Here is a 24,804-nt window from a genome sequence, read left to right on the forward strand (position 1 = left end):
TAGTACTCAATGAATCATTATCCAAAGTGGGTGTTGAATTTTAATCCAGTCCAGTCTCTGAAGTAGGTTTTTATAGGAATTTATAAACAGATCAGAAGTAGCTAATCCAGATCAAGTTTCCTTAGATTTAGGTCAGTGTATCTTGTCAATAATTGCAGTGCTGACCTAAATGGCGATCATGGTGGTGGTTGGTTGGTTCAGGGGTGGTTAAGCGCTGTCCAATGGAATTGCAATGTGATAGGGAACACCCTGATAATCATAGACAATACACAAGTGCAATCGTTTGCTGTTTTTAGTATCTGCTTGTTTTATTGGCCTGACTTTAGAAGCCTTGGAAAACTGAACCCTAGCTACATTTGTAGCTTGCACTATGTAAGTAGAGCTTACTTTCTTGAACATAGATTTTAATATACACTGTAGTAGAATTTGTTTCTCTGGGAAATACTAGTATATGGATATACATGTATGTGTGCTACTGAGCAGATTTGATTTCCTCTGTGGGTATGTACGCTAATGTTGAAATATCTTGGCAGCTCTACTACATGTAGGTAAGTTTAAACTCTTTTTAGTAATGTACAGTGTATTGGATGAAGGATACTGGTACATGTTCATGGACTTGTGTATTTGAACTCTACTAGAGTTACAGCAAAAAATGAAGATGCCCTGGTGTTTCTCTAATGAGACACACCCACACAGACAACTTCAAATACAAAAGAAACAATCATAGAGGTGCCGCACACAGCGGGGATGTAGAAACAGACAAGTTACCAAGTTGATTATCAGTTGTAAAATGAACAAGTGAAGCCTTTAAAGTCATCAAATCCATTATTCGTAAATGTGTAATGTTTTTAGAAGAAGCCAATTTTTACAGCACTGTAAAAGAACACAATGCTATGATTAGGTAAAGGATCCTGCTGTGTGGGATGTGTCTGTTATTGTTAGTCTGTAATGTGCATTGTGTCTACCTTTGTGTTGAAAACATCATGTGCCATGAGTGAAACACCAAGGCAACTTCATTTCTCCTGTAGTTCATTTACATGCAGATGAGAATAACATTAGAAGGAGTCACAGTGCCACCATATCATCGGAGGTCAAAAGTTTTGTATGATATTAAATTTCAGAAGATATGAAATATGTGAACAATGTTACCATAGGAAAGGTCTGTCCTAAAGCCTGTAAAAATGTACTACAGTGAAATAGTCAGTAGAGTGAAGTGTTTGACATGTTCCAAAGGAAAAAGGTCTGCTCTTGAGACGAAGATGATCTCGGCAAACCATAATATCCTATATCAGCCCTGATAACAATGGAGTCTTCTTGCAAAAATCTTATCAGTTGAATTATTTGTGTAAAGCACACCATGGCTAAGCTAAATGCCAGTTACAAATGTAATTTAAATACCAGAGGTTTAATGTTACATATATGTATCTGACTCAACTTTTGGCACAAGTTTCCAGAGTTCAAGGGTTTAAATTGTCATTTCATTGTCACTGCATGCTGTGTACACCCATCTCTCATTTCTTAGTCATAATACTTTAATACATGCTGTGTGTATTCATCTCTCCTTTCCTTGCTGTGTAGGGGGATGTCTATTAATAGTACTACACAATACAGGTTGAATTAAAACAGGGATTAACTTGGTGTGTCTAATCAAATTAGTCATGATGTAATATTACTTTTGTTACTGGTCATTCCTCTGAAAATCTCGCTGTCATAAAAAAAACAAACAATAAAAACAATATTGACAAACATTTTCTCACATTTTCTCTGGATGATGAATTTGACAAATCTTAATGTTGAAGCTTAGAAAAATCACAAGTACACCTGTGTTGCTTTGTATTCAAGTGACTTTAATACATTGAGTCAGGCAGGAAATCACAAGAGTTGTAATTATGTAATACATTGTGTTGGCTTGCTGACAATAACAATGCATGGGTTATTCACCCTTCGGTTGTTTGCAACAGGTGACTTGCCCATAATGTCAGTCCATATTTACTATGGTGAAAAGTGATGGATTATCCAATATCAGTAACAAAGTACCACTTTAGCATTGTATTTATAATGTAGATTGACAGTGGTGATGACAAAATGAATGATTGTAGCTGAGGGTGTCCTATAAAAAATAAAGGTGGGTCACCGGTGGTGTTCAAGATCTCATTCTGGTCGAAGCCTGTAAGACTCTGGGCTATATGTAGCTAGGGTATGCATCTGCATGTAATGCCTCTGCTTGATTGTTAGACCTGTTGAAGTTGATGTATAGATGGTGCAATTAGGGATGCAGGCAGTCATGCCTAAAGGTTGTTTTGCAGAAATTATATAAAGCAGAGTTACCATTCAATACTAGCTATTCTTTGCTCAGGTTTATTGTTCAAAATGTTAATATCTAGCTCAATTATTATTTTGCCAGTTACCAGTTTTGAGTATAAGGGTTCCATATGTATTTAGCTAATCGTCCAAATGTTTACACACAATACATGTATGAAGTACACTCTGAGAACTCCGACTTTCAGTCCCACTCCGTTTTGGTCCCCCCCCCCCCCCCCCCCACCCACATACGGAAACCATGAAACTGCACAGATATTGACTGCACACTTTTCATGTACAAAAACAAACATTTGTACAAGATACTACGATATATTCAAGGAGTTACAGGTATACCGAGAGTGTAAACTACAAGTTGTATACACGGTAAAAACTATACCCACTTCTTGTCTATTCTAGTTTCTATTGTATCTTGTACAAATGTTCATTTTCATTTAAAATAGTTTTCGTATTACCTAGTACATGTAGCCATTGAAATGGGTTTGGGAAATCTACTTACTTTAAACTGTGGGTAGGAATAAATCTGCGCATGTTTATGGTCATACTAGATTTAAACACGATACACCAAAACAGACCATAATAAGTTCAGTTTAGTCATTTTCATCAGTTTTCTTGAATTCTTATGGACATTATTAAAATGCATATGGGCATTTAATTTTGACGAAAACTGCAAAGGCAAGAATTGCAATCTCATGGTTTTCTTATGGGCGGAACTATAGCAGAGTATAGTCAAGTGCTATCCTTTGTTGAATTTCAATATCTGTCTTTACGGATGATACCTTGTTGGCATCTAGACTAAGCAGGGAGGCACAGAAACATTGAAGTTCTTGGAGTGCATATTTCCAATGCTATTGTAACAATGTATATATGTATATTCATCATGGAAGCACTAATATTCATACACACGTTCTCTTTTTCCACTTTTACAACAATCAAAAGTGGAAGAAGAGAACTTGTGTATGAATATATTCATATATATATTGACATTTGATTCAAAGTTACATCAACTGAACATTGAATGCCTGAGCGTTGTTCAAGATAAAAAGATCATGCATGCATAATTAATGATGAATAAAAGAACAAATACATTTTCTGTCTGTGTTTCCCCGACTTTACAATTGTCAGTTATATTTAGCATCATCTAAAACAAGTGTGTTTAACATATTACAATACAATACATACCATACAATAGTTGTGTGATGAGCAAAGGTCATTTGCATTTACTTTCTTCACTTGGAGCAGATTATTCCATTCAATGAGAGGTGGGTCTCGAGGGAACAGATTAGATTTGTGAGTTCTGCTAAATTTGGACGCATAAACTGACATTTGTATAGAGTGGTGAATGAGACCCCTTTGTGATTTCCGGTGAATATTAGTGAATTGAAAGCAGGGCCTTCAGAGCTGTTTTGGTTGAGTCATCACATTGTGAATTTGAACCGCTGAGAAAGTGTACGAAACACGTGTTGTGAATGGACAATTCCTGACTGCTGTGAGTGAGTGAGTGAATCACTTTACATGCAGTCTTCTGCAAGATACACATTGTGTTTAGCAAGAGAAGGAGGGGTTGTACAACACTAATTAATGAATTGAGGCCCAATCTGTTGAACTATAGACTCAGTTTGTAAGAGAAAAAGGACATAGCAGTAAGTGTGGGAATGTGTTAATTTCATTCAAGCTGCTGAGATTGTGTAGACTTGATTGAGAAGGTACGTCTTTTGATTTCTTATATATATAATAGACTCTCTGCCTCTGTCTACGATGTTAATGAAGTTCATCGTATCATGACACTGTGCCAGTGATGCATGCTTATTTATTGGAGAACCATCACATTCCATCAGATTACAGCAACTCTTAACATTGATTTCATTCAGCATTGCCAGGGTTCACATATTCAGAGACATGCATGGAAGGGCTTGGTTTGAAAGTGACCCACCTACCGCCGGTACATGTATACTGTGTATACCCATCCATCCATGCACACACATGTAATTTACTTGCCCCTTTCTACATATACCTGGTAATTTTCCAATAGTCTTGTTTAATGTCATCATAACACTCAGCCACTGAATGGGTTTATAGCTTAATCAATAGTTGTTAGAGTGAAAATGAAGGTTAATGAAGACAGGACAGTATACAAACATAGACTTTACACAGTATTGCTTGGATGGCAATACAGCCAACAATGTATGGGAACAATGCTGACACTGAAATCAATTGACATACACACAGTTTCTAGTTACATGTCATTACATGACAGCATTTCATTACCTACAGTAAAAAGAAAAGAACTTCATTTGCATGGAACTAAGCAAAGTTCAAGTGATAACATGCACGCATTAAAACAAAGTAGTCGGTATCATGTAACCATTACATGACAGGTTGTACATTTCATGAATGTTTTGTTTCACAAAGGAAATATTTTACTGTATGGGAATGGAGATGTTTCACTCTGTCATTCAATACCAGTGGTGTGGTATGGGTTGTAATATACAAATGCCATCTGTCATAGTACTTTTTTGTAGTTATGTCAGTTGTCAAATACTGTCATCTTGCCAAGAATACTTGACATAATCTCACTGTTATTAGCTGTCAAACCATGTCTTGACACCGGGCTTGAGGTCCTTATAGTATATACATTTCCATATATACATATAGTTGTGCATGCATATATAATATATTGTCTGTTGGCAAGATGAATAAGTCACCCCATAAAAAAAATGTCATTTTGTCCATTTCACAGAGTCATTTAAAGCTCTGTGAATGATTCATTTTGTTGTAATTGAACAAACGTGACGTCTCAGAGTGTGACTGACTTGCATGTATATTTGGTAATATTATAGTACTCCGAGGTGTTAATTTACACTGATATGATCGAGCATGCATACTGAAACTCATGTCCTTGGATTGTATTCCTCTAAAGTCTAAGACAAGACAAGACATGCATGTATAACATATTAAATATTGTAGGTAACCTGTGTTGGATTTTGGTTTACCTATATACACATGTCGATGTTCGTTGGAAGCAAGGAAAATATAATATAGTGGAAAATTAAAGGGACATAAGCCAAATATGAATTTTTTAAAAAATGATTATATTTCTAATGTTCCTTCCTGAAATAGATTAAATCATCACTACTAAATGAAGGCAACCTTGATAAATGGTTTGATGACATTATTTTGGGGTAGACCCAAAAAATCCCATTGATGTCAAGTTTATAGAGAAAATGCTCAGACACAAACTTGTCAACACTATATAGAGATTTTACACCCATTCCAAGGCGCAGATCTATATAAATATGATGAGGTTCATATATTTGGTACGATTTATAATGATAACAATAGCGTTTAAGGTAGGCCCAAGAAGTACCTCTAATAGAAAAATTATGTATTCAATTAGTTAGTTCTGTACTTTATTGAGCACTTTTAAAAACTAATCCAACCAAATACAACCAAATGCAATGGAAACTGAAATTAAGGAGATTTTAAATAAGAAATTGAATTAATTTCAATCAAAATTGAAATCAGTTTTAATCATAAATTGAACCAAATCCAACTGAATGCATTGGAAATTGAAATGAAGGGGGTTTTAAATAAGAAATTGAATCAATTTCTGTCAAAATTGAAATCAGTTTTAATCAGAATCAAATCAAATTTAATCACTTAATTCTCAGGTCTTACATGTGGATTCAACTTTTGATAGATTTGATTTTGAATGCAATGAGTTCATACATTGTACCCGCTCCTAATATTTCTCATGGATGATTTAGCTTTTTACATTCAATATTCATTTAGCTTTTTACATTCAATATTTAGTCAACTTAGTGTGTGCCTAACTTATAAAAATAGTTGATATGAGAGAAATGTCATGATCCCTAGTTATTTGATATTTAGTATGTGTAATAAGACCTGTATGCAATGAAAGATGGTGTGGCTAATGAAATACAAAGACAGCCAATTGTAAGTATAGACTCAGCCTTATTTCAATCTACCCAATGGAATTTAAAATATAATATCATAATCATATTTTTTTGGGTGTGTATAGAATGGTTTCTGAGGAATCCCACAGATAATGTGTGCTTACAAGTCTTTGCTAAAAGCATCAGACACAAACACAGCAGTATTAGAATATTAGAGTGCCCCCCCCCCCCATCAAAAAGAAAAGAACCTTCATATGTAATGTGTTTATACGTGCATCCCACATTTTCACACAATCAAAAATTGTTGGTACATGTACATGTATTATTATCTGTTAATGAATAAATAGCCTCTCAAACACAACTATGTGTGTATGCAACTACCAATATGTCTATGCTAACTGCTAGCAATAAACTTGAATGTACCATGCCATACCATCTTTTAGAACACTCGACAAATTCTGCAAACCAGCCTGTGATATTTTTGACAGAAAGATGACATATAACCTGGATGACTACATCATCATGTATGTCAACTATGTTTCATGTTCATTCATGTTAGTTGTTATGTAGCAGAGGCAAAGGTGATTTGATACTTCTGTTGTACCCACCTGAATTGATTCAAAACTTATTCAAAGTGAATCTCGTCAGTTCATAACTAGTTTCTATCCCTCATGAAAAAAAACTGAGCAATAGCTTTGAATCGATTCAGTTTTGAACCGATTCAACTAAATTGGTTCAAAATTGGTTTTAGCATGTGGGGATATGAAAACCAACCTTACATGTAATTCTAAATTTCAAGCGAGAACAGAACCATACTCTGGTTTTGTTTTGTTTTTTATGAATAATTGCTAGTAAAATGGGTATATCTGTAAATATGTGATTTTGAGTTCAACTACATGTAATGGCTGGGTTTAACATCATATGAATTTTGAATTGTACATTGCATGCATTGTAGTTTGTGTTGTGGGTTATGTTGGGCAAGTTTTACCAGATTTCACTGTGTTTCTGAACATTGATAATTGAAACACTGGATTTAATTGAAGTATACTCCATCATTTTCAGTGTAGCCTAGCAACTAGACATACAAATGTATCTGGCTTGAAATTGTCGTTCACCAGAACACATACATGTATACTATAAATTAGCCAGTATGTTGAGTCAGATTGGCAAGCCTCTGAACTGCATGTATTAATAATTAATTAAAACACCACTAAAAATTGTGTTAAAGTTGATTATTAAGTAATCCTAAAACATAAATTCTTAGCGATAGCACATCTTGAAAACATTGTAGGAAACATTGAAGAAAGACATTCACACATCAGAAGATTAGATATTTTATTATGTTGGTGGTCTGTGTATAGTATCCCGTAGGGTTTCATCAGATTTCGCCGACTGCAGTCTAAATACTCAACAGAAGGTAGTGAAATTTACTTGTAATAACACCCTCTAGTATCACGAAAGTAACAATCCTGGCAAAGACTCATGATATGGTACAATGTAATATCTGTCTTACGCCAACTTTTAACAGTTAATTTCACAAACGTTATCGCTTCAGAGTCAGTTTATATAGTCTTGAGTCCGCTTAAGTGGCTTCAAATGGGCTACACCAGGATGATTGATTAATTAGAAAGCGGAAATAAATGACATAACTTCTAAAATAAACACCAGATCTTCTCAGCTAATCGGCCCAGTAAGTTGCAATTGAAGCTAATTAAAAATACCAGTAACGATCACAGTCAGATTATAGCCTCTGACCCGATGACCTTTCAGTGTTTTTAGTGGATGGCTGCATGCTATTTAGATTTGAACAAGAAACATAAAAACAGCGAAATGTTTAGGATAAAAAAGCCGACTAGCTGATTAGCACTAGACTAGTGTTATAACTTATAGACTTCCTGAGACATTATTTACCCAGCCAATTGACAGGATAGATTTGTACTCCACATTGTACATTCCTGGGCAAACATTGCTGATAGAAAGCAAATAAATACCAAGTGTAAGGAAAGTGGTTTCAGGTTGACATAATATTCTAGACTATTTTATCAGTCATCTTGCAATGTTACAGGGGTTGGAAGACCTGTCAAGTTAACATGACCTGGTTTCGTACTGTGTATATGTATATGCTGTCAACCATTGAGACAGTAAGAGGCATACATGAATTCAATAGTGCCACTTGTTCAAAAGTATGTGTAACTTGTCTTGTAATATCTACATTTGTGAGAACAATTTTAATGACTTGCAGTGTAATGTGAGGTCTGCTTTCATGTCTGTCTGTCTTGCCATGTGGCCATCTCTAAGAAAATATAATAAACTAATATTATGATAATTAAAATATATCAAAGGCACTCATATGAATCAAGACTTTGCTGCACATGTTCATGAAAAGAATAGGGGAAACAGTATGTAATTCTGTACTCGGTACACTTTACACAATAATAAGTAGTGCTCAACCAGTTGAGGGTTTCCATGACGATTTGAGTACACATTCTGAGAATGCAGGACACTTTGTATATTGTTTCATATATATGGACATGAGAGTATACGCATGTCAACCATAATGCTGTATTATATTAGTCTAGGAATAGATTTAAAGGGGCACAGTTGTGGAATCATGGTCACTTGGATTTAATAGAAATATTCCTAGAGTATATTAGTCCAACTACAATGTACACAGTACTAAAACATGTTAAAATGTCTATTTACAAATTCAGCAACTGGTTACAGCTCACACCTGCTTTGCTGATATAAATTATTATATGATAGAACATAATTTTTTGGATAGTACCAAATTTAAACAAACAAACAAACAAACAAACATCAGTTCGGTTTCCAAGAATCTCTGGACATACATTGTATACTAAAATACATCTATCATGTTGTCTTTTGCATATTGAATTTTGCACAATAAATATTTTGAAGCTGAAAAAAGGGCCTTAGTTACAGAGTCTACCATTTCTAAGAGTTAGGCTAAGCTCCCCCTCAGGTTCCTTGGCATACATTTTTTGTATGTTTGGATTTTCTATGGAACTTTATTGGTATGCTTATAGGTAGTAAGAAGCTCACTAATCCTAGAAGTTCTATTTTAGCTTCATTGATCATAAGGCCTGACAGTACATACAAATATACTTCAATTCAGTATTTTCCTTTGACAAAGTTTTGGTGAGAGTGTCATCACTCAAAGACCAGTAACACCTTACCTGTTGGAGAGTCGAGTCTAGTGGCTGTTTTGGTGCCATTTTTTTTTCGCAGAGAATGGAGTGATTTTCATTGAATCAAGAGGGTGCTTGGAAATGACAAATTAGAGAGTCTTGCTTGAGGGGAAACATTGTGTTGTGCAGCCTAGGAAAACCACTCTACACGTATACAGTACTAAATAGCCTAATACTGGTATAACCCAACCGCTTGTAGGATTTCCTAAATATTTCCACCTTTGCTGAAAATACATATGAACCATGTAGAGAATGTCATGCTTTTAACTGACCACATCCCTGGACGTGTACACATGTAATGGAATCAAGGTGTTTAGGATTACTAATTTCCTTTCTACCCTACATACATGTATATGTTTCTATTTGACTGGAATCCAAACAGTGTGGCCTTCACCTTAAATGACCTGGTGTTCTTTTTCTTTCCTATTGTACATTGCAGCATTAAGTGCTGTGTTTTTGGAAGCCGATATACAAAACAAAGGTGTTATAGACGTCCGACTAGTGCCACAGCTTATTAAGAAGTTACTGGGGCGACGACCGCATGGACTGGATTTTGAAAGTGTGAGACTGAAATCTGAAGCCAAATCTACTAAAGGTAACATATTCTGTACTTAGTATCAACAGTTGTTACATGTACATGGCGCTAGTTTGTTTTGTGCAGTAAGCAGGTAAAATTTACCCAGCGTGAAGTACTTTATAACTGTGCTTTAGCCACCCCCACCCTCCCTTACCCAAATCATGATTATAAGGTATAGTAATTATGATTCCAGGATAGTCACCCCCACCCTCACCCCAATCATGTTTACTATTGTTGCATGATAGCCACCTTACTCCCACCCCAATCATGTTTAGTTACCAGATAGTCACCCCCACCCTCACCCCAATCATGTTTACTATTGTTGCATGATAGCCACCTTACTCCCACCCCAATCATGTAGTTATTGGATAGTCACCCCCACCCTCACCCCAATCATGTTTACTATTGTTGCATGATAGCCACCGTACTTCTACTCCAATCACATAGTTACCGGATAGTCACCCCCACCCTCACCTCAATCATGTTTACTATTGTTGCAGGATTTTACAAATCTTTATGAAAATACTATCATTAGTGATTACAATTTACTCTGAATCATAAACATGACAAAATTCTTGGTGTTATATTATATGACTAGTATAAATGTAAAATATTTGAGATGCAAGTGATACATTAAACAACAAGATATTTTATAATAGGTGAGAAATATTTGTTTTAATTTGTAGCATACATGTACCAAGCATAAATTCTATTTGTAGGTTTTACTAAAAGGTGTATTTATTGGGCCAGGTATATTGCTAGGAATCATTGCATCATAGACCAAATTAACACTAACTCAAATTAACTCAGTACTTCACAAACGAAAAGTGTCTTCTTGTTAATTTTTATTGAAAAAAACTATTGATTTTCAGAGAAAAAAAAAAAGGATATTGCATGTATGTAGATACTCATATTATCCTATACTATAGCAATAGTATGCATTATGTTAAAATGGAGATTTATATAAATCCATGTTGGGATTCAGAAGATTTAATATGATTGGTTTAGTTTGTGTGTGAATCAGTTTGATGTCGTTAGTGGTGTGATATACATGTATATATCACATGATTCTAGTCAAGTGATCCACCTTGTCTTTGATCACCAGACAGTAGAGTTATTAGAGATGTGGATGGGAAAGGTGATATCCACTGGTAGGTTTAAGCATTTGGTCTGTTTTCCCATGTTTCATGCGAGGTGTACTGAGATACATGTATCTTAATTAATTTTGATTCCAATAACAACTTGAATGAAATAACTTTTGTTCAACATACAGTTCTCTCCAGTATCACATGGCCTTGTGTAGATCCTATTGCATACATATCACGTGACATTAGTGCTGTTTTCCACATGGAGATTGAACACTATTCTCAGACATGAATTAGGACAGATATTCAGGTAGTGTAACAGATGCATTTAGCTCTGTTTGCATAGACAGGGGTGCTGAACTCTACTCTCTGAGGTACGAGTTAGTATCACATCTACACATGGTCCTATTTTACACAATACTCACTAATCGCAGGTATGACTTACAAGTTACATGTAGGAACTTAGTGTTACTTTGGCTGTTTTCAGTAATCTAGTATGAGAGTTTGACATTTTCATGTCAGTATAAACACAAACATGTTTTGACACACAGCCTTGAAACTGCCTTGACTAATGACATTTATGAGCCCTCTCCCAAAACTGTCCTTAACTTGTTTAACATATGTGTATGAGCAGACGTGTCTCTATGGCATTTTACCATGTACTACCCATCCTACATGTAAACACAAGACCTTGCCTTACCTGGAGTAGGAGTGCCTAGGGTAGGCGGCCTACGTGTAAATGGAACTATTGTGATGGTTAAAAATAACATAAACAAATCATTATGGTGAAAGTGCGTGATATTGTTCACCTATATCCTGTAATTATTAAAATCAATGTATAAATGTTCAGGACTATTTTGATAAGCTTCAAGATATTTTTGGTGTAGGAAACTCTGGGGTATACAGAGAAGGCCCTGAATGAGTTCGACCCTGCCATTGGCAAAATACATTTCAAGTGGTAGTGTTATACTTGGCCCAAGATTTAAGATATAGACAAAACAATGCCATTGGCAAAATGCATTGAAACTTTAAAAGTGTTACATGGCCCAAGACTTAAAGCTGTCGACAAAACTTTAATTTGTTGCCGAACTATTTCTAATGAAAATACTGTCACATTAATATTATGAATCACCAGAACATACCAGCCTTTAGCAATGTTATATTTAACAGGTTGTAAAAGCATTATACATCGCCACAACTGTTTCTTTAAAGAAAGCCTGACAGAATTCATAGTCAGAGTGTATGTCATCCACGTCACAACTCATTTGTGCAAGCAGTTAGTAGTGTTTGTGGTTGTTGTTTTATTCAAAACCATGCAAATGTATCTCAAAAGTCATCCTTCCAGTGAGAGTTTGTTTGTACATCATGAAAGTCATGTGTTCAACAAGTGGCTATTGATAGTAGAAACTGATGACGGCATATGTAATTCCTCAGACATAGAAAGTCGTTTTGCAAAAAGCTAGTTGCTATAAGTTACCATGGTCAGTATGTTTGTCCCTATCATAATAACGAAACCGGTTTGTTACATGTATTGATGTAATGTCACAATGATCATCATCATCCTGATTGTCTATCACTGTCACTGTCAGTCTTCTGTTAATGTCATGGGGCGATTGATCAAGCAACTCGAGACGCAACTTGCAACAAATTGCAGACAAACCATCATGTCGGTATCTTTGCAACACACCTAGAGACATCGCAAGGCCCTGTGCTTATGTTTGTACACAAGGCAAATCGTGGCATGAGATGAATTGCTTAGTGCATTGCTCATCAAGTTGCCTTGTGTAACTCGGCCTTAAGAAATAAACAGTGTATGTCAGTGTTCCATGTTATTCCCAATCCTAATTGTGACTTTGACACACACAAAGTGAAAACAACTACTACTGTTCTCCCAAACAAAGGTACCAGTTTGTAAAATCCGAAAACAACTACTACCTTCTCCCAAACAAAGGTTATATACCAGTTTGTAAAATCCGAAAACAACTACTACCCTTCTCCCAAACAAAGGTACCAGTTTGTAAAATCATTGGTCCCCAGGGATCATATGGCAATGCAATGCAACATGATTCCACATAGTAATGGGATAGCTTGTGGTGGTGTATCAATCATATGTTGGAGCTGACTTTTCTGAAGAGAAAAACAGCTATACAAGTCAAGAGTTGAACTTTCAAACAACATGATCATTGATGTGAATTCATTGTGACTTCTTTAGTTGAAAGGCAATTTGTCATTCTGTTTTCTCACTGAATACCAATCAATGCAATGCTGCCTTGCCTTGTGGTACTTCCATACATATGTTGTGTGTATACCACTGCCCAAAGTTGCCAGGCTTATAACATACTACATGTACAACTATGTCAAATGACATCATCATCACATGTAAGAGGTCACAGTGATGGTTTTAATTTGTTTTATTGTTTATGTGGCATCACTCTCATTGATACTGGTACTTAACCTTGCATGGGGGGGGGGGGGGGGGGGGTTGGAAAGAAAAGAAGACAGCAGTACATGCTATTGATAAGAGTCTGAAGAACAGAAAGAACAAAGAATGACATACACTCACTATACTCTTAAGTTGTGATCATATTAATTGAAGAGTATATGCATGCACATGTATATAAAGGATGTTTTAAGCCATTACTCAGAGTTTCACACCGAGACAGTGAGAGCATCATCAGGCTATAAATTGAGATTGTCAAGGTCGATAAGTAAATGTTTGTGTATTCATTGCCTAACAAGATGATCAGACTAAATTATTCCTTACAGAGGTTTACTTCTATAGTTGGCAAGGAAATATTTATTTTCGTGGCAGCATTTTGGGACTAATTCTGATTTTTTGTTCAGTAGCATGTTCTTTTCAGCATTGAAATATACATACATACATACATACATACATACATACATACATACATACATACATACATACACACATACCTACATACCTACCTACCTACCTACACACCCACCTACCCACCTACCCACCTATATATACACACATATACATGTACATGTATACTCTATTAAGGTCTAATTTGTACTGTTTATTGTCATAAATAGTATTACACTTACAGTAAGGACAGTCACTGGTATAACAGACAAGTGACAAATATATTGACAATTTTGATATTGCAAGTATGAATGAAATGTAAGTATACATAGTTAAGTAGTAGTAGTGGACTGATGGTAATGTAATGTATGTAGACTCAGATGTAACTATTTTAGTGAGTGAGTGTATTCTCTCACTGATAATCTAATCTGGTAATGTTAGCCAGCCAATTAGACAATTATCCTGTTCCCTCATGGAATTTTGAATCAGTTCCAAATCAAATTGACGTTGAATAATCTCCTACCCTCACATGCACTGAATCTAGTTGTAACCGATTCAACTATTTACAAATTACAGTAATCGATTCAAAATAAATCATTCCGTTCAAAACCGACAAATGCAAATTTAAAAGTGAATGATTCAAATCCATTGCTTTGTTTTCTCATTGGGACAGAAACTTGTCTTAAAACTGATATACAGTAACTGACTTGATTCAGTGTGAATCTGTCTCAAATCGATTCAAGTGGGAACAGGGTTATTATTTTCATGGCAAAACTAAAGAAATCCAGCAATTGTACAAAAACAAATGCTTCCTGAAAGACAAACAGAAATTTTTCGGAAAATAAAGAATGCAAATAGCAAAGTTAGATTGAGTTACAGTACTATACCTACATGTCTTTTAGCAAAGAGTGCTAGGAGATACCATTGTTACTGTAAAGTTGTCATTTTCAATAAACGTATGTTTATAAGTCTAGGCACAGGGTGCTCAGGCTCATTTAGTTCTGTTTACAAATATAAACAAAACAAAATAAATATACAAGTAAACAAACAAACAAACAAAAACAAACAAACAAGTAAGTAAACAAACAAACAAACAAACAAACAAAATAACCTGACAAATGAGTAGATACATACATGAGTAAACGACAACAAACCAACAAACAACCAAACACTGTTTGTTTGTTTACAGTGTTTGGTTGTTCGTTGGTTTGTTGTCGTTTACTCATGTATGTATCTACTCATTTGTCAGGTTATTTTGTTTGTTTATTTGTTTGTTTTTGTTTTTTGTTTGTTTTTGTTTTTTGTTTGTTTACTTGTATGTTTATTTTGTTTTGTTTATATTTGTAAACAGAACTAAATGAGCCTGAGCACCCTGTGGTCTAGGTTGGTACGTCATTGGGGTCGTTGGCCGTTTGTTACAAATCACACCAGCTTACCTACATTGTAGAATCCCTAAAGTATTCTCATGAAGTAGTAAAAGCCTAAAAGGAAAGGCTTTGAATCTATTACCAGAGATTAGTTCTTATATGTGTACAGTAGTGAACTGTTTGTACAGAACAATGCAGACCGGACTTCTACTAAGACTGTGTTGCCATTGGGCATAGCGGTTTCCATTGAAGAGAGGAAAATTATTGAAGCTAGAGGTACATCGCGTGACAATTTCCAATTTCCAGTAAATAGTGAAAACAGCTAGCTGTGTATAGAGTGACGGTTTCAATTGTATAATGACAGAATACTTACAGAATGTACTTGTTGCATGGTGACAGCCTACTAGTGTGGAGAGCCAGTCTCAAGGAGAATCTGAAAACATGCCTCACTATCTCCTTTAGAGTGTGTTGATATTACAGACGTATAACACTTAGTAATTCTCAAAACACTACTCAAACGGCATTTACGAATAAATTTGATGTGAAATGACATTTTGATTGTTAATGAGTGATTAATAGATATTACATGTATTGTTTCTCATAAGGTATGTGTGACTTTGGCTATATTGATTACATTCCACTTATTAATTCTTGATTCATTCAGTTAGCCCTTTATTCATTAATGTATGTTTAATACCCATTCTTCCACTCACTCACTCACTCACTCACTCACTCACTCACTCACTCACTCACTCACTCACTCACTCACTCACTCACTCACTCACTCACTCACTCACTCACTCACCTTGTTGATCCATCCATCCGTCCATGAATCCTTCCGTCCATCCCTCCATCCATCCATCTGTTCATCCATCCATCTGTTCATCCATCCATCCATCCATCCATCCATCCATCCATCCATCCATCCATCTGTTTGTTTGCCCATCCATCCATCCGTCCGTCTGTCTGTCCGTCCAGTGAGCCATCCATCCATCCATCCATCCATCCATCCATCCATCCATCGTATATCAATAAAAGAACTACACTTGTTTGACAGTGTTGTGTTTAGTATCAAAAACTGTCCCAAACTCCAACCAGTATAATCACAATTACAAACTTTAATACGAAAAACATAATCCTCTGACTATATAATAGCTCTATAATTTGTTTAAAGTGCACTCTTAGTAAAGGTACTCCAGACATATGTTAACACAGTCAACCATATAAAAGTCAGATATCAAAGAGTGATGTAATCCTTTGATGAGACATAGAGTCCTTGGAACTCACTTCCTGTGTAGAGTTTCACAATGACTCACAAACGATTACTTCTAATAGTTAAAAACATAAACCTGACTAAAACTGCCCTCAAGACAACATACTAGTATCTCCCAGTTTCTTCCAGTCTCCAGACCTCCTGCAGTGTGCTGATAAGCCAACAGTTAGTTATTATGTAAACGGTGTCTATGAAAGTAACTGTACATGTATTTCAGGAAATGATGTTTCGTTTCATTTCCACTCTTTGTTATTTTGATAAACTTCATACACAGCTCAGCTAGACCATACAATGTACACCCTGAAATAGTATTTTGAGAATTAAGATTAGTGTAATATACAGTTTAAACATTTTTTATGGTTACCAAAATTTTAAGGGTATAAAATAACATTAAGTTATCAGATATGTATGTAGGTGTCAAGGTGTAATGTTTGGTGTTGAAAGGGGCACAAACTGAGTTTTTACACATTTGGGATGTAATTTATTGCATATTAAAAGTACTTACAGTATTCTACTCACTTTAACATATACTTAATCATCCCTTGCAGTGACTGAACTCAAATCTGGTATTAGGATTATTTATAAATGGTCCAATGACTTGTAAGTTGTATGTATTGAGAAATGTACAGAAACCCCCTATTCTGCAATCAATTGTTTTAACAATGTTGGAACACAAATAGTAATGTCGTAGAACTTGGAAGGCATGCATCGACATAATATTATACTAGTCTAGTTTTATCTGTGTTGTTTTGTAAGTATTTTCACATAAGGGAAAAGATAATAAACTCAGCTTGTAGACATGTGTCTGTGGGTTTGTGCTGTCATAGATAGAACTAATGGATCTAGTCTGGACTGATGGACTTATCTCAGACACAGCTGTGTAGCCCTTTTCATACAGGTATAACTGGTCACATTACATGATAGGTGTCCTGCAACAGGTGTTCATAAAATCCTACTGGGTCACATACATGTACATGTATAGGAATTTGTCAACACTTTAATAGGATGATTTGGTTCTTACACAATGAGCAGATGAAGTCCCTATCAGTATGCCCTCTAATGATAGCCAAATTTGTTGTTGTGAGTCAAAATGATAAAACTGGCATTTCTTGTGAGTCACCACATAGAAAGAGATAGGGGAACACCAAATTTTGGTGCGTCACTAGAAATTGTGTGCATCAGTGGTGTGTCAAATTGGCTTAGAGGGCACACTGGTCCCTCTACAGATTAAGTTGAAGTTCACTGCAGTGTCACCATTGGTACAGAAAATGTCTGATATGTGATATACAAGTGTCTGTTGTTTTAGTGCAAGGTAGGAGGACATGTGTTGAAGTGATACCCCTCAGCATCCCTTACATCCTTTTAGTAGTTGGTATTAATTACCACATATATGAAATACTTGATGGAAAGGATAGGAAGTCTCTACAAATCTCATATTGCATTGAGTATGTAGGTATGAAATTCTTCATAGTAATGTGAACCTGTATGCGTTATTTGTTCAGTGAATCATTACCGGTACCACATTTTTAAAGATCTGTTGTTTTTCATAAACAACGTATTTTCTGTATCAGCCCCTGTTAATGTTATTGCAATGGTAGTGTGTCCTGTCCTTAAATAGAGAAGTGAATGAAAGACATATTAAATCACTAGTTTCATGTCACTGAAACTGGACTCTGAGCAACACCAAAGATAATCTATCCTACTGGACTTGCTGTTTGTTTTAAATGTGACAACAGTTTCACGTCCTATCCTGGACGCTTCTTCAGGTCGACTGATGATCTAATGACAGATGGTTGGTGACACCTGACAGAGTAGAATTGTCATGTGATGATGAAAACCGTTGAGGATTTTTTACTAATCACAGTATTGTATGCGTCTGTCAAGTTATGACGTAGTCCCACTCCCCTGTTAAGAGAAGGCTCCTCCTGTTTAACATATATGGCCTCCTTTACCGCTATTTGGAACCACCTGTGTTCTTTGTCCAATATAACTACATCGTTCTTGTCAAAGGAGTGGTTCACACTGTTAGGTGTGTATTCACTGTCGAGTTCCCAACACCGGATGAAGTTACTCTTCTACGAAAGGTTGCAGTAATTTTAGAATACTGCCAACTTTAATAATAACATGTGTGTGTTGTAATACCAGTGGAAGTCTTTGACAGTGTGATATTGTACAGCTGGTAGTATTCCGTATTACCTTACACTACCTTAGTGACTGCAGTCAGAATTTTGACTGGTTTGTAGCTAGCTGACTACAGCTGTTGTAGAATGTATTTATACGAAAATGTAGTGTGCACGAAATATTCAACTTTAGGACAGTAAAAGATAAATAAAGTGAGCAGTTCACTTTTCCTATTACAGTCACTGTTTGTATAGCTTTGGAAGGTTACAATTGGAATATCTCAGGGGTACAGATCTGAGATGTTTTCTTGAGCAAAACATCCCACAAGATTTGAAAAAGTAGTTGAAAATATAAATCTGATGAAAATCTGATATTTTAGATAAGTTACTGTTATGTAGTTGTTTCCATTTCGATCTCATCACCTTTATTTGCTTTAAATAATCACAAAATTGTGTTATATGTTTGCATAAATTGTATTAATATGTTTGCATTAAAAACAAATTTGTAGATTGCTGCTCTGTATGGTGGTTGTTTTTTGCCAGCTGGGCGACACTTTTGACATAAAATCATAAATTTTAATTTTAAACCACAATGTTGATATCAGTTAATATCTAATGATTACATGTATGTCTGTGATGTCTGTCCAAAATTAATTCTAAATTTGCGAAAAATTCAGCAAAAAATAAGAACTTTGTCCCGTGAAGGAAGTACTTGATACTGAAGAAGATACATGAAAATGTCCTGTATCCAGTGATTTGCATAAGACTGTACTCTAGTGTAGTGAACAAGTACATATAGTTGATAATATTTACACAGGTCTTGTTCCATTTTGGAGACCCCTAGGTGATGTATTGTTATATTGCTACAGGGTATAGTTATTATTTGTTTTCATAGTAATAATAATGAGTGGGTTTGTTGATCTAAGGTGTGACCTCTGACCTGTTAGAGTAGTAGGAGTCACCCTTCCTGACCTTGGTGGAGATTTGAGAGGAACTCTTCTTCCTGTTTAACATGTAACATGTTTAGTTTTTCCTCTGATTGTACTTTCCTAGATCAGATGAGTTTTTACTGAACTATACAGGGTATGCTAAAAGCCAAACATCAACCCACACAGACTCAAGTTCATTTGCATTTCCCTTTTGTATAGCTTGATTTGCAGTGGGAGTGGCAGGAAGAAGCGAGATGAGAGTTTCAATGTAACATAACAAGTAGGCTTGTTGTAATTCTGTAGTTGTGTTTCCACTCGACACACACAGGTATCATACAGTTTGCAGACTTTGAAGCCATCATGACTGAAGCAATGGCACAGACGACCAACTGGGGCAGCCTAAAGACACAAGTCAGCGGATACGTTGGTATTGATACGATTCAAGAACAGATTCGCAGGAAAGCCCTGAAGAAAGGATTTGAATTTAATGTAATGGTAGTCGGTGAGTATACAGGAGTAGTGGTGTATCTTTTATGATTGAGGCCTAGCATCCCGACAATTACCAGTTGACCTCCAATGTCAAAAGTCAAAATGTAATTGTTCCCATGTGTATTATTGTCTGGGGATGTAGCATTCAAGTCTTATACAAGTGTTCTTATATAGTGTATTAAAAGTTAATGAAGCATACATTTGGTAGAAGAAGTTCATCACAATGTCTTTAGTACAGTTTGAACCCCCTGACTACGTACAGACATGAGGAAAAATTTGGCACCTTTATTTTATGACGTTTAAAGTATAAAGACTCTATTATTTTGTGTTGACATATTTAAAATAGGGTTACTTTTATGATATGTGGAAAAGGGAGACTAACCAGTAGATTAACCAATAGTGCATGAAAATAAATTGTGGTGAAATAACTGTCGTGAAAAAATTCCAGGTCATGAAATCTAAGTTTGTATTTGCATTTATGTTTAGAATCAACTTTCATATCCATGATTCTGTCTATCTGTTTTGTGTTAGAAACAAATGAAAGACTATATTTAAATATGTGTTATGAATTTTGTAGTATGGTAAATTAGTTGGATTATATATTAAGTGTAAGTGAAGGATTCCTATACATTTGATATGTAATTACAGTGCAGTGAAGCAAGACCACCATTGCTTTAAAATTCAACATTACATTCTACTATAAAACCATAGCCATTGAATTGTCTGGTCAAACATTATATCCTGCTAATCTTATGTAAACTGTTAACTGACTAATCCAAAGAGTTTCAGTTTCATAAGTTTTAATTCCATGATGTCCAAATTTGGTCCAACATATGTATATGACCCAAACTACTTACCTAGTAGTAGTGGTGACTGTAAATAAACACGGTTTCATAAACTCAAAAAAAAACACCTTCAAAGGATTTCTTTGGAGGTATGAACTCAGCTAAATCATTATGTAAATTATACCTTTGTGCTGACTTGGATCAAACACTGTCTGAAAAAAATGTGTCCTTGTATCTCATTTCTCCATATCTGTTAATTTTGACTAGTCTTGTCATATTTATAATTGCATGACTTAAAGTCTTCACCTCCAAGGAAATTCAAAATTTGTGCTTCGCCATTTTGTTTCACTGTAGAAAACGTTGTAGTAAACACTGAGCACAGGGAAGTAGAGCTGACCACATCCTTCTATTACATATACTTGGTACAATGGTTAAGTGAGAAAGGATGTTTGGCAATTAAACCACAATAGCTATTTTCTCAGCCTATATTTGACTCTGACTGAATACACTTACCATAGGAACACTCCCCTACAGCACAAATATACATACACATCTGATACTAGGTAACACAGTAGTCTTGTTCCTATATATACCAGGCATTGCATTAGGATTCCTACGACCACCTCCACTCACATATAGGGAAAGTTGTTATTCTAGCACAAAAATCTGTGATAGAGATACAAACTCAAACTTTAGTTAGGCTTTTCCAGCTGTGAAAAAAATCTTTGCAAATTACGTGATTAATAATTCAGTTAAACTTTGACTGGGATGTATTTGATATGAATTTGAATAAAGTAGTTGATAAGAATATAACTAGATATTAATGTGTGGATCAAACAGTGCGTTCACTTTTGAACCTAATAGCAACAGATCTTGCAATCAAAGGTGATATTCAGTGTTAGAATTTCTTGTATTTGTATTATAGAATATACAGGTGTACATTTTGAAAGAACTGTAAATAAAACGTAGTTATTCTCAAGGACATTCTGAATGTAAAGTACCCCCTCCCCCACCCCCAACTTTACATTTGGCTGTCTATATAATTAATTGATTGATTTGTGGTTTTCAGTTATAAGAATTTGCAGGATATGTAATTCTACATATTTGTATCTTTATACAGGGGCCAGTGGACTTGGCAAGTCAACTTTGGTCAATAGTTTATTCAAAGCTAAGATCAGTAGAAGGGCGTGTGCCACAGAAGAAGACAGGACACCTATCATTCCAAAAACTGTACAGATCAAATCAATCAGCCATGGTGAGTACCAAAAAACTGTACAAATCAAATCAATCAGCCATGGTGAGTACCAAAAAACTGTACAAATCAAATCAATCAGCCATGGTGAGTACCAAAAAACTGTACAAATCAAATCAATCAGCCATGGTGAGTATCAAAAACTGTACAAATCAAATCAATCAGCCATGGTGAGTATCAAAAACTGTACAAATCAAATCAATCAGCCATGGTGAGTACCAAAAACTGTACAAATCAAATCAATCAGCCATGGTGAGTATCAAAAACTGTACAAATCAAATCAATCAGCCATGGTGAGTATCAAAAACTGTACAAATCAAATCAATCAGCCATGGTGAGTATCAAAAACTGTACAAATCAAATCAATCAGCCATGGTGAGTATCAAAAACTGTACAAATCAAATCAATCAGCCATGGTGAGTACCAAAAACTGTACAAATCAAATCAATCAGCCATGGTGAGTACCAAAAACTGTACAAATCAAATCAATTAGCCATGGTGAATATCAAAAAACTGTACAAATCAAATCAATCAGCCATGGTGAGTATGAAAAACTGTACAAATCAAATCAATCAGCCATGGTGAGTACCAAAAACTGTACAAATCAAATCAATCAGCCATGGTGAATATCAAAAACTGTACAAATCAAATCAATCAGCCATGGTGAGTACCAAAATCAATCAGCCATGGTGAGTACCAAAAACTGTACAAATCAAATCAATCAGCCATGGTGAGTACCAAAAACTGTACAAATCAAATCAATCAGCCATGGTGAGTACCTGAAACTAAAACCAAAACTTTGTGGTTTGTTTTATTGCTTGATTTATACATAAATCATTGTACTTCCGTTTTTTCTTGTAGACCATGTTATTCTGTAGACTATTGTTAGTATTAAGCCACACTAGCAGCAACTGGAATGTTTTTGAAACTGTTTTGTTAGATATAATGACGTGAATAGAAAAAAACACCATAAAGTTTAGAGGGCCGTAAGCTGAGTTTATAGCTATACAAAGTATTTTTGGTGCTCATGACCTTCTACTTACAGGAAGGAGATCACCACTTCAGGAAATAAAGACATTTCTGTAAACTTTAAGTTCTGCCGAGTCATTTCATGACTTCACAATATAAATAAGGAATAAATACTCTTGACTCTTAAAGCTTAAATTAGTACCTTCAGATAAATATTCATGAATGTGTATTGTTCATCTAATACATATGTGCTAACTCTCACAAGACAATACTAGATGACTGCTAGGACAATGAATGTGAAACCAGTTTTAATTTGGGGGTTTCTTGGCAGTTCTGTGAAATTTATGTGATGTTAAATCAAGAAATGACCCTTCAAAACCCAGAATTTATGAAAATGTCTTTATTTCCGGGAGTGGTGTTCCTCTTAACCATCACTTGCTATCACCAAAACTTAAACGTGGTATTTAGGCTTAAAAATATTTCTGCCACTTTAAAAAAAAGATATCTTTTAATTTAGATGTGTATGGTGATTTCATTGCAAAGTATAATTACTCTAATGCTGCCTTTTCTTTCAGTTATTGAAGAAAAAAGTGTGAAGTTAAAGTTGACAGTGACAGATACTCCAGGGTTTGGTGACCATATCAATAATGAAAACTGGTAAGTTTGATATTCAGCCAAAAAATTTGATTTTAATTATTATATTTAGGTAGTATGCAACCTTGGGGACAGAATTCCCTACAAAATCACACTTTTCCATATGGAAGCTTGTTCCTTTTCTGTCGAAATAATGGGTCCACCATCTTGTTTTCATGGAAATCAGCAATCGGTTTTTCCTAATTGCGTACTTTAACACAGTATTTGACAGCCATATTGGATTGTAAAATGACGAAATATTGACATCTAATCATTTTGACCTCTATTACAAAAATTTGTATGGTGACCCCCCCCCCCCCCCCCCCAGGTTTGATTTATTGATCATTACTGAGAAAAGGTTGGGGTTTTCTTGAATGAAGTAACAGCAAAAGTTTGATTTCCAAGGCACAATCTACAAAACTTAAAACTTAAAACAGTAGGTTTCTTCATCAAAACCGTCCCCATACAAATAGTTTTAGATTTGACAAAATTTGGGGCAGGTTATTTCCCACTGTCCTTTCGTATATGTAAAATTATTTGACACAGTTGTCAAGGCAACGTTGACAGTTATAAATGTGACCAATACCCACAACATAATTTGATAAGCTGACAGCTGTCAGCTGCAAACTGTCAGTCTTGTTCACTCTGATAGAGGGCGCTGTTTACTATCAATTGCAAACTGTCAGTCTTGTTCACTCTAAAATAGATGTCAATTATCAATCTTTCAGTGTAGCTCAATCTATTTCAAAAGAAAGTCAAATCTTATGATGTACTTTCAATGTGTTTTCATTTTTTTTCTAGCTGGTTGCCGATTATAGAATACATCAATGATCAATATGAGAAATATTTATGTGAGGAAATTAGCGTAAATCGTAAAAGATATATTCCTGATACAAGAGTACATTGTTGTCTGTACTTCATAGCACCAACAGGACACAGGTATGCTTGTATTTATGTTTATCATCACCCCGGTATCAATCCGTAAAGGGAATGGATACTTTGTAAATTCACTATGTTCAATAAAAATTGGATGTTAGAAAATGAGATAAAATG

General features: G+C 35.3%; 1 protein-coding gene across 1 annotated transcript in view; it reads left to right on the forward strand.

The window, feature by feature from the left end:
* Positions 1–24,804, forward strand: part of LOC144434771 (neuronal-specific septin-3-like) — a 43,469-nt gene that overhangs the window by 11,643 nt on the left and 7,022 nt on the right. The window contains exons 3-7 of the mRNA XM_078123254.1: positions 9,885–10,040; positions 19,952–20,125; positions 22,018–22,152; positions 23,694–23,775; positions 24,553–24,690. Of these exons, the coding sequence (XP_077979380.1) occupies positions 9,885–10,040; positions 19,952–20,125; positions 22,018–22,152; positions 23,694–23,775; positions 24,553–24,690 (685 nt within the window). The remainder of the gene's footprint in view (positions 1–9,884; positions 10,041–19,951; positions 20,126–22,017; positions 22,153–23,693; positions 23,776–24,552; positions 24,691–24,804) is intronic.

Source organism: Glandiceps talaboti, chromosome 5 (genome assembly GCF_964340395.1).
Source record: "Glandiceps talaboti chromosome 5, keGlaTala1.1, whole genome shotgun sequence".
NCBI lineage: Eukaryota > Metazoa > Hemichordata > Enteropneusta > Spengelidae > Glandiceps > Glandiceps talaboti.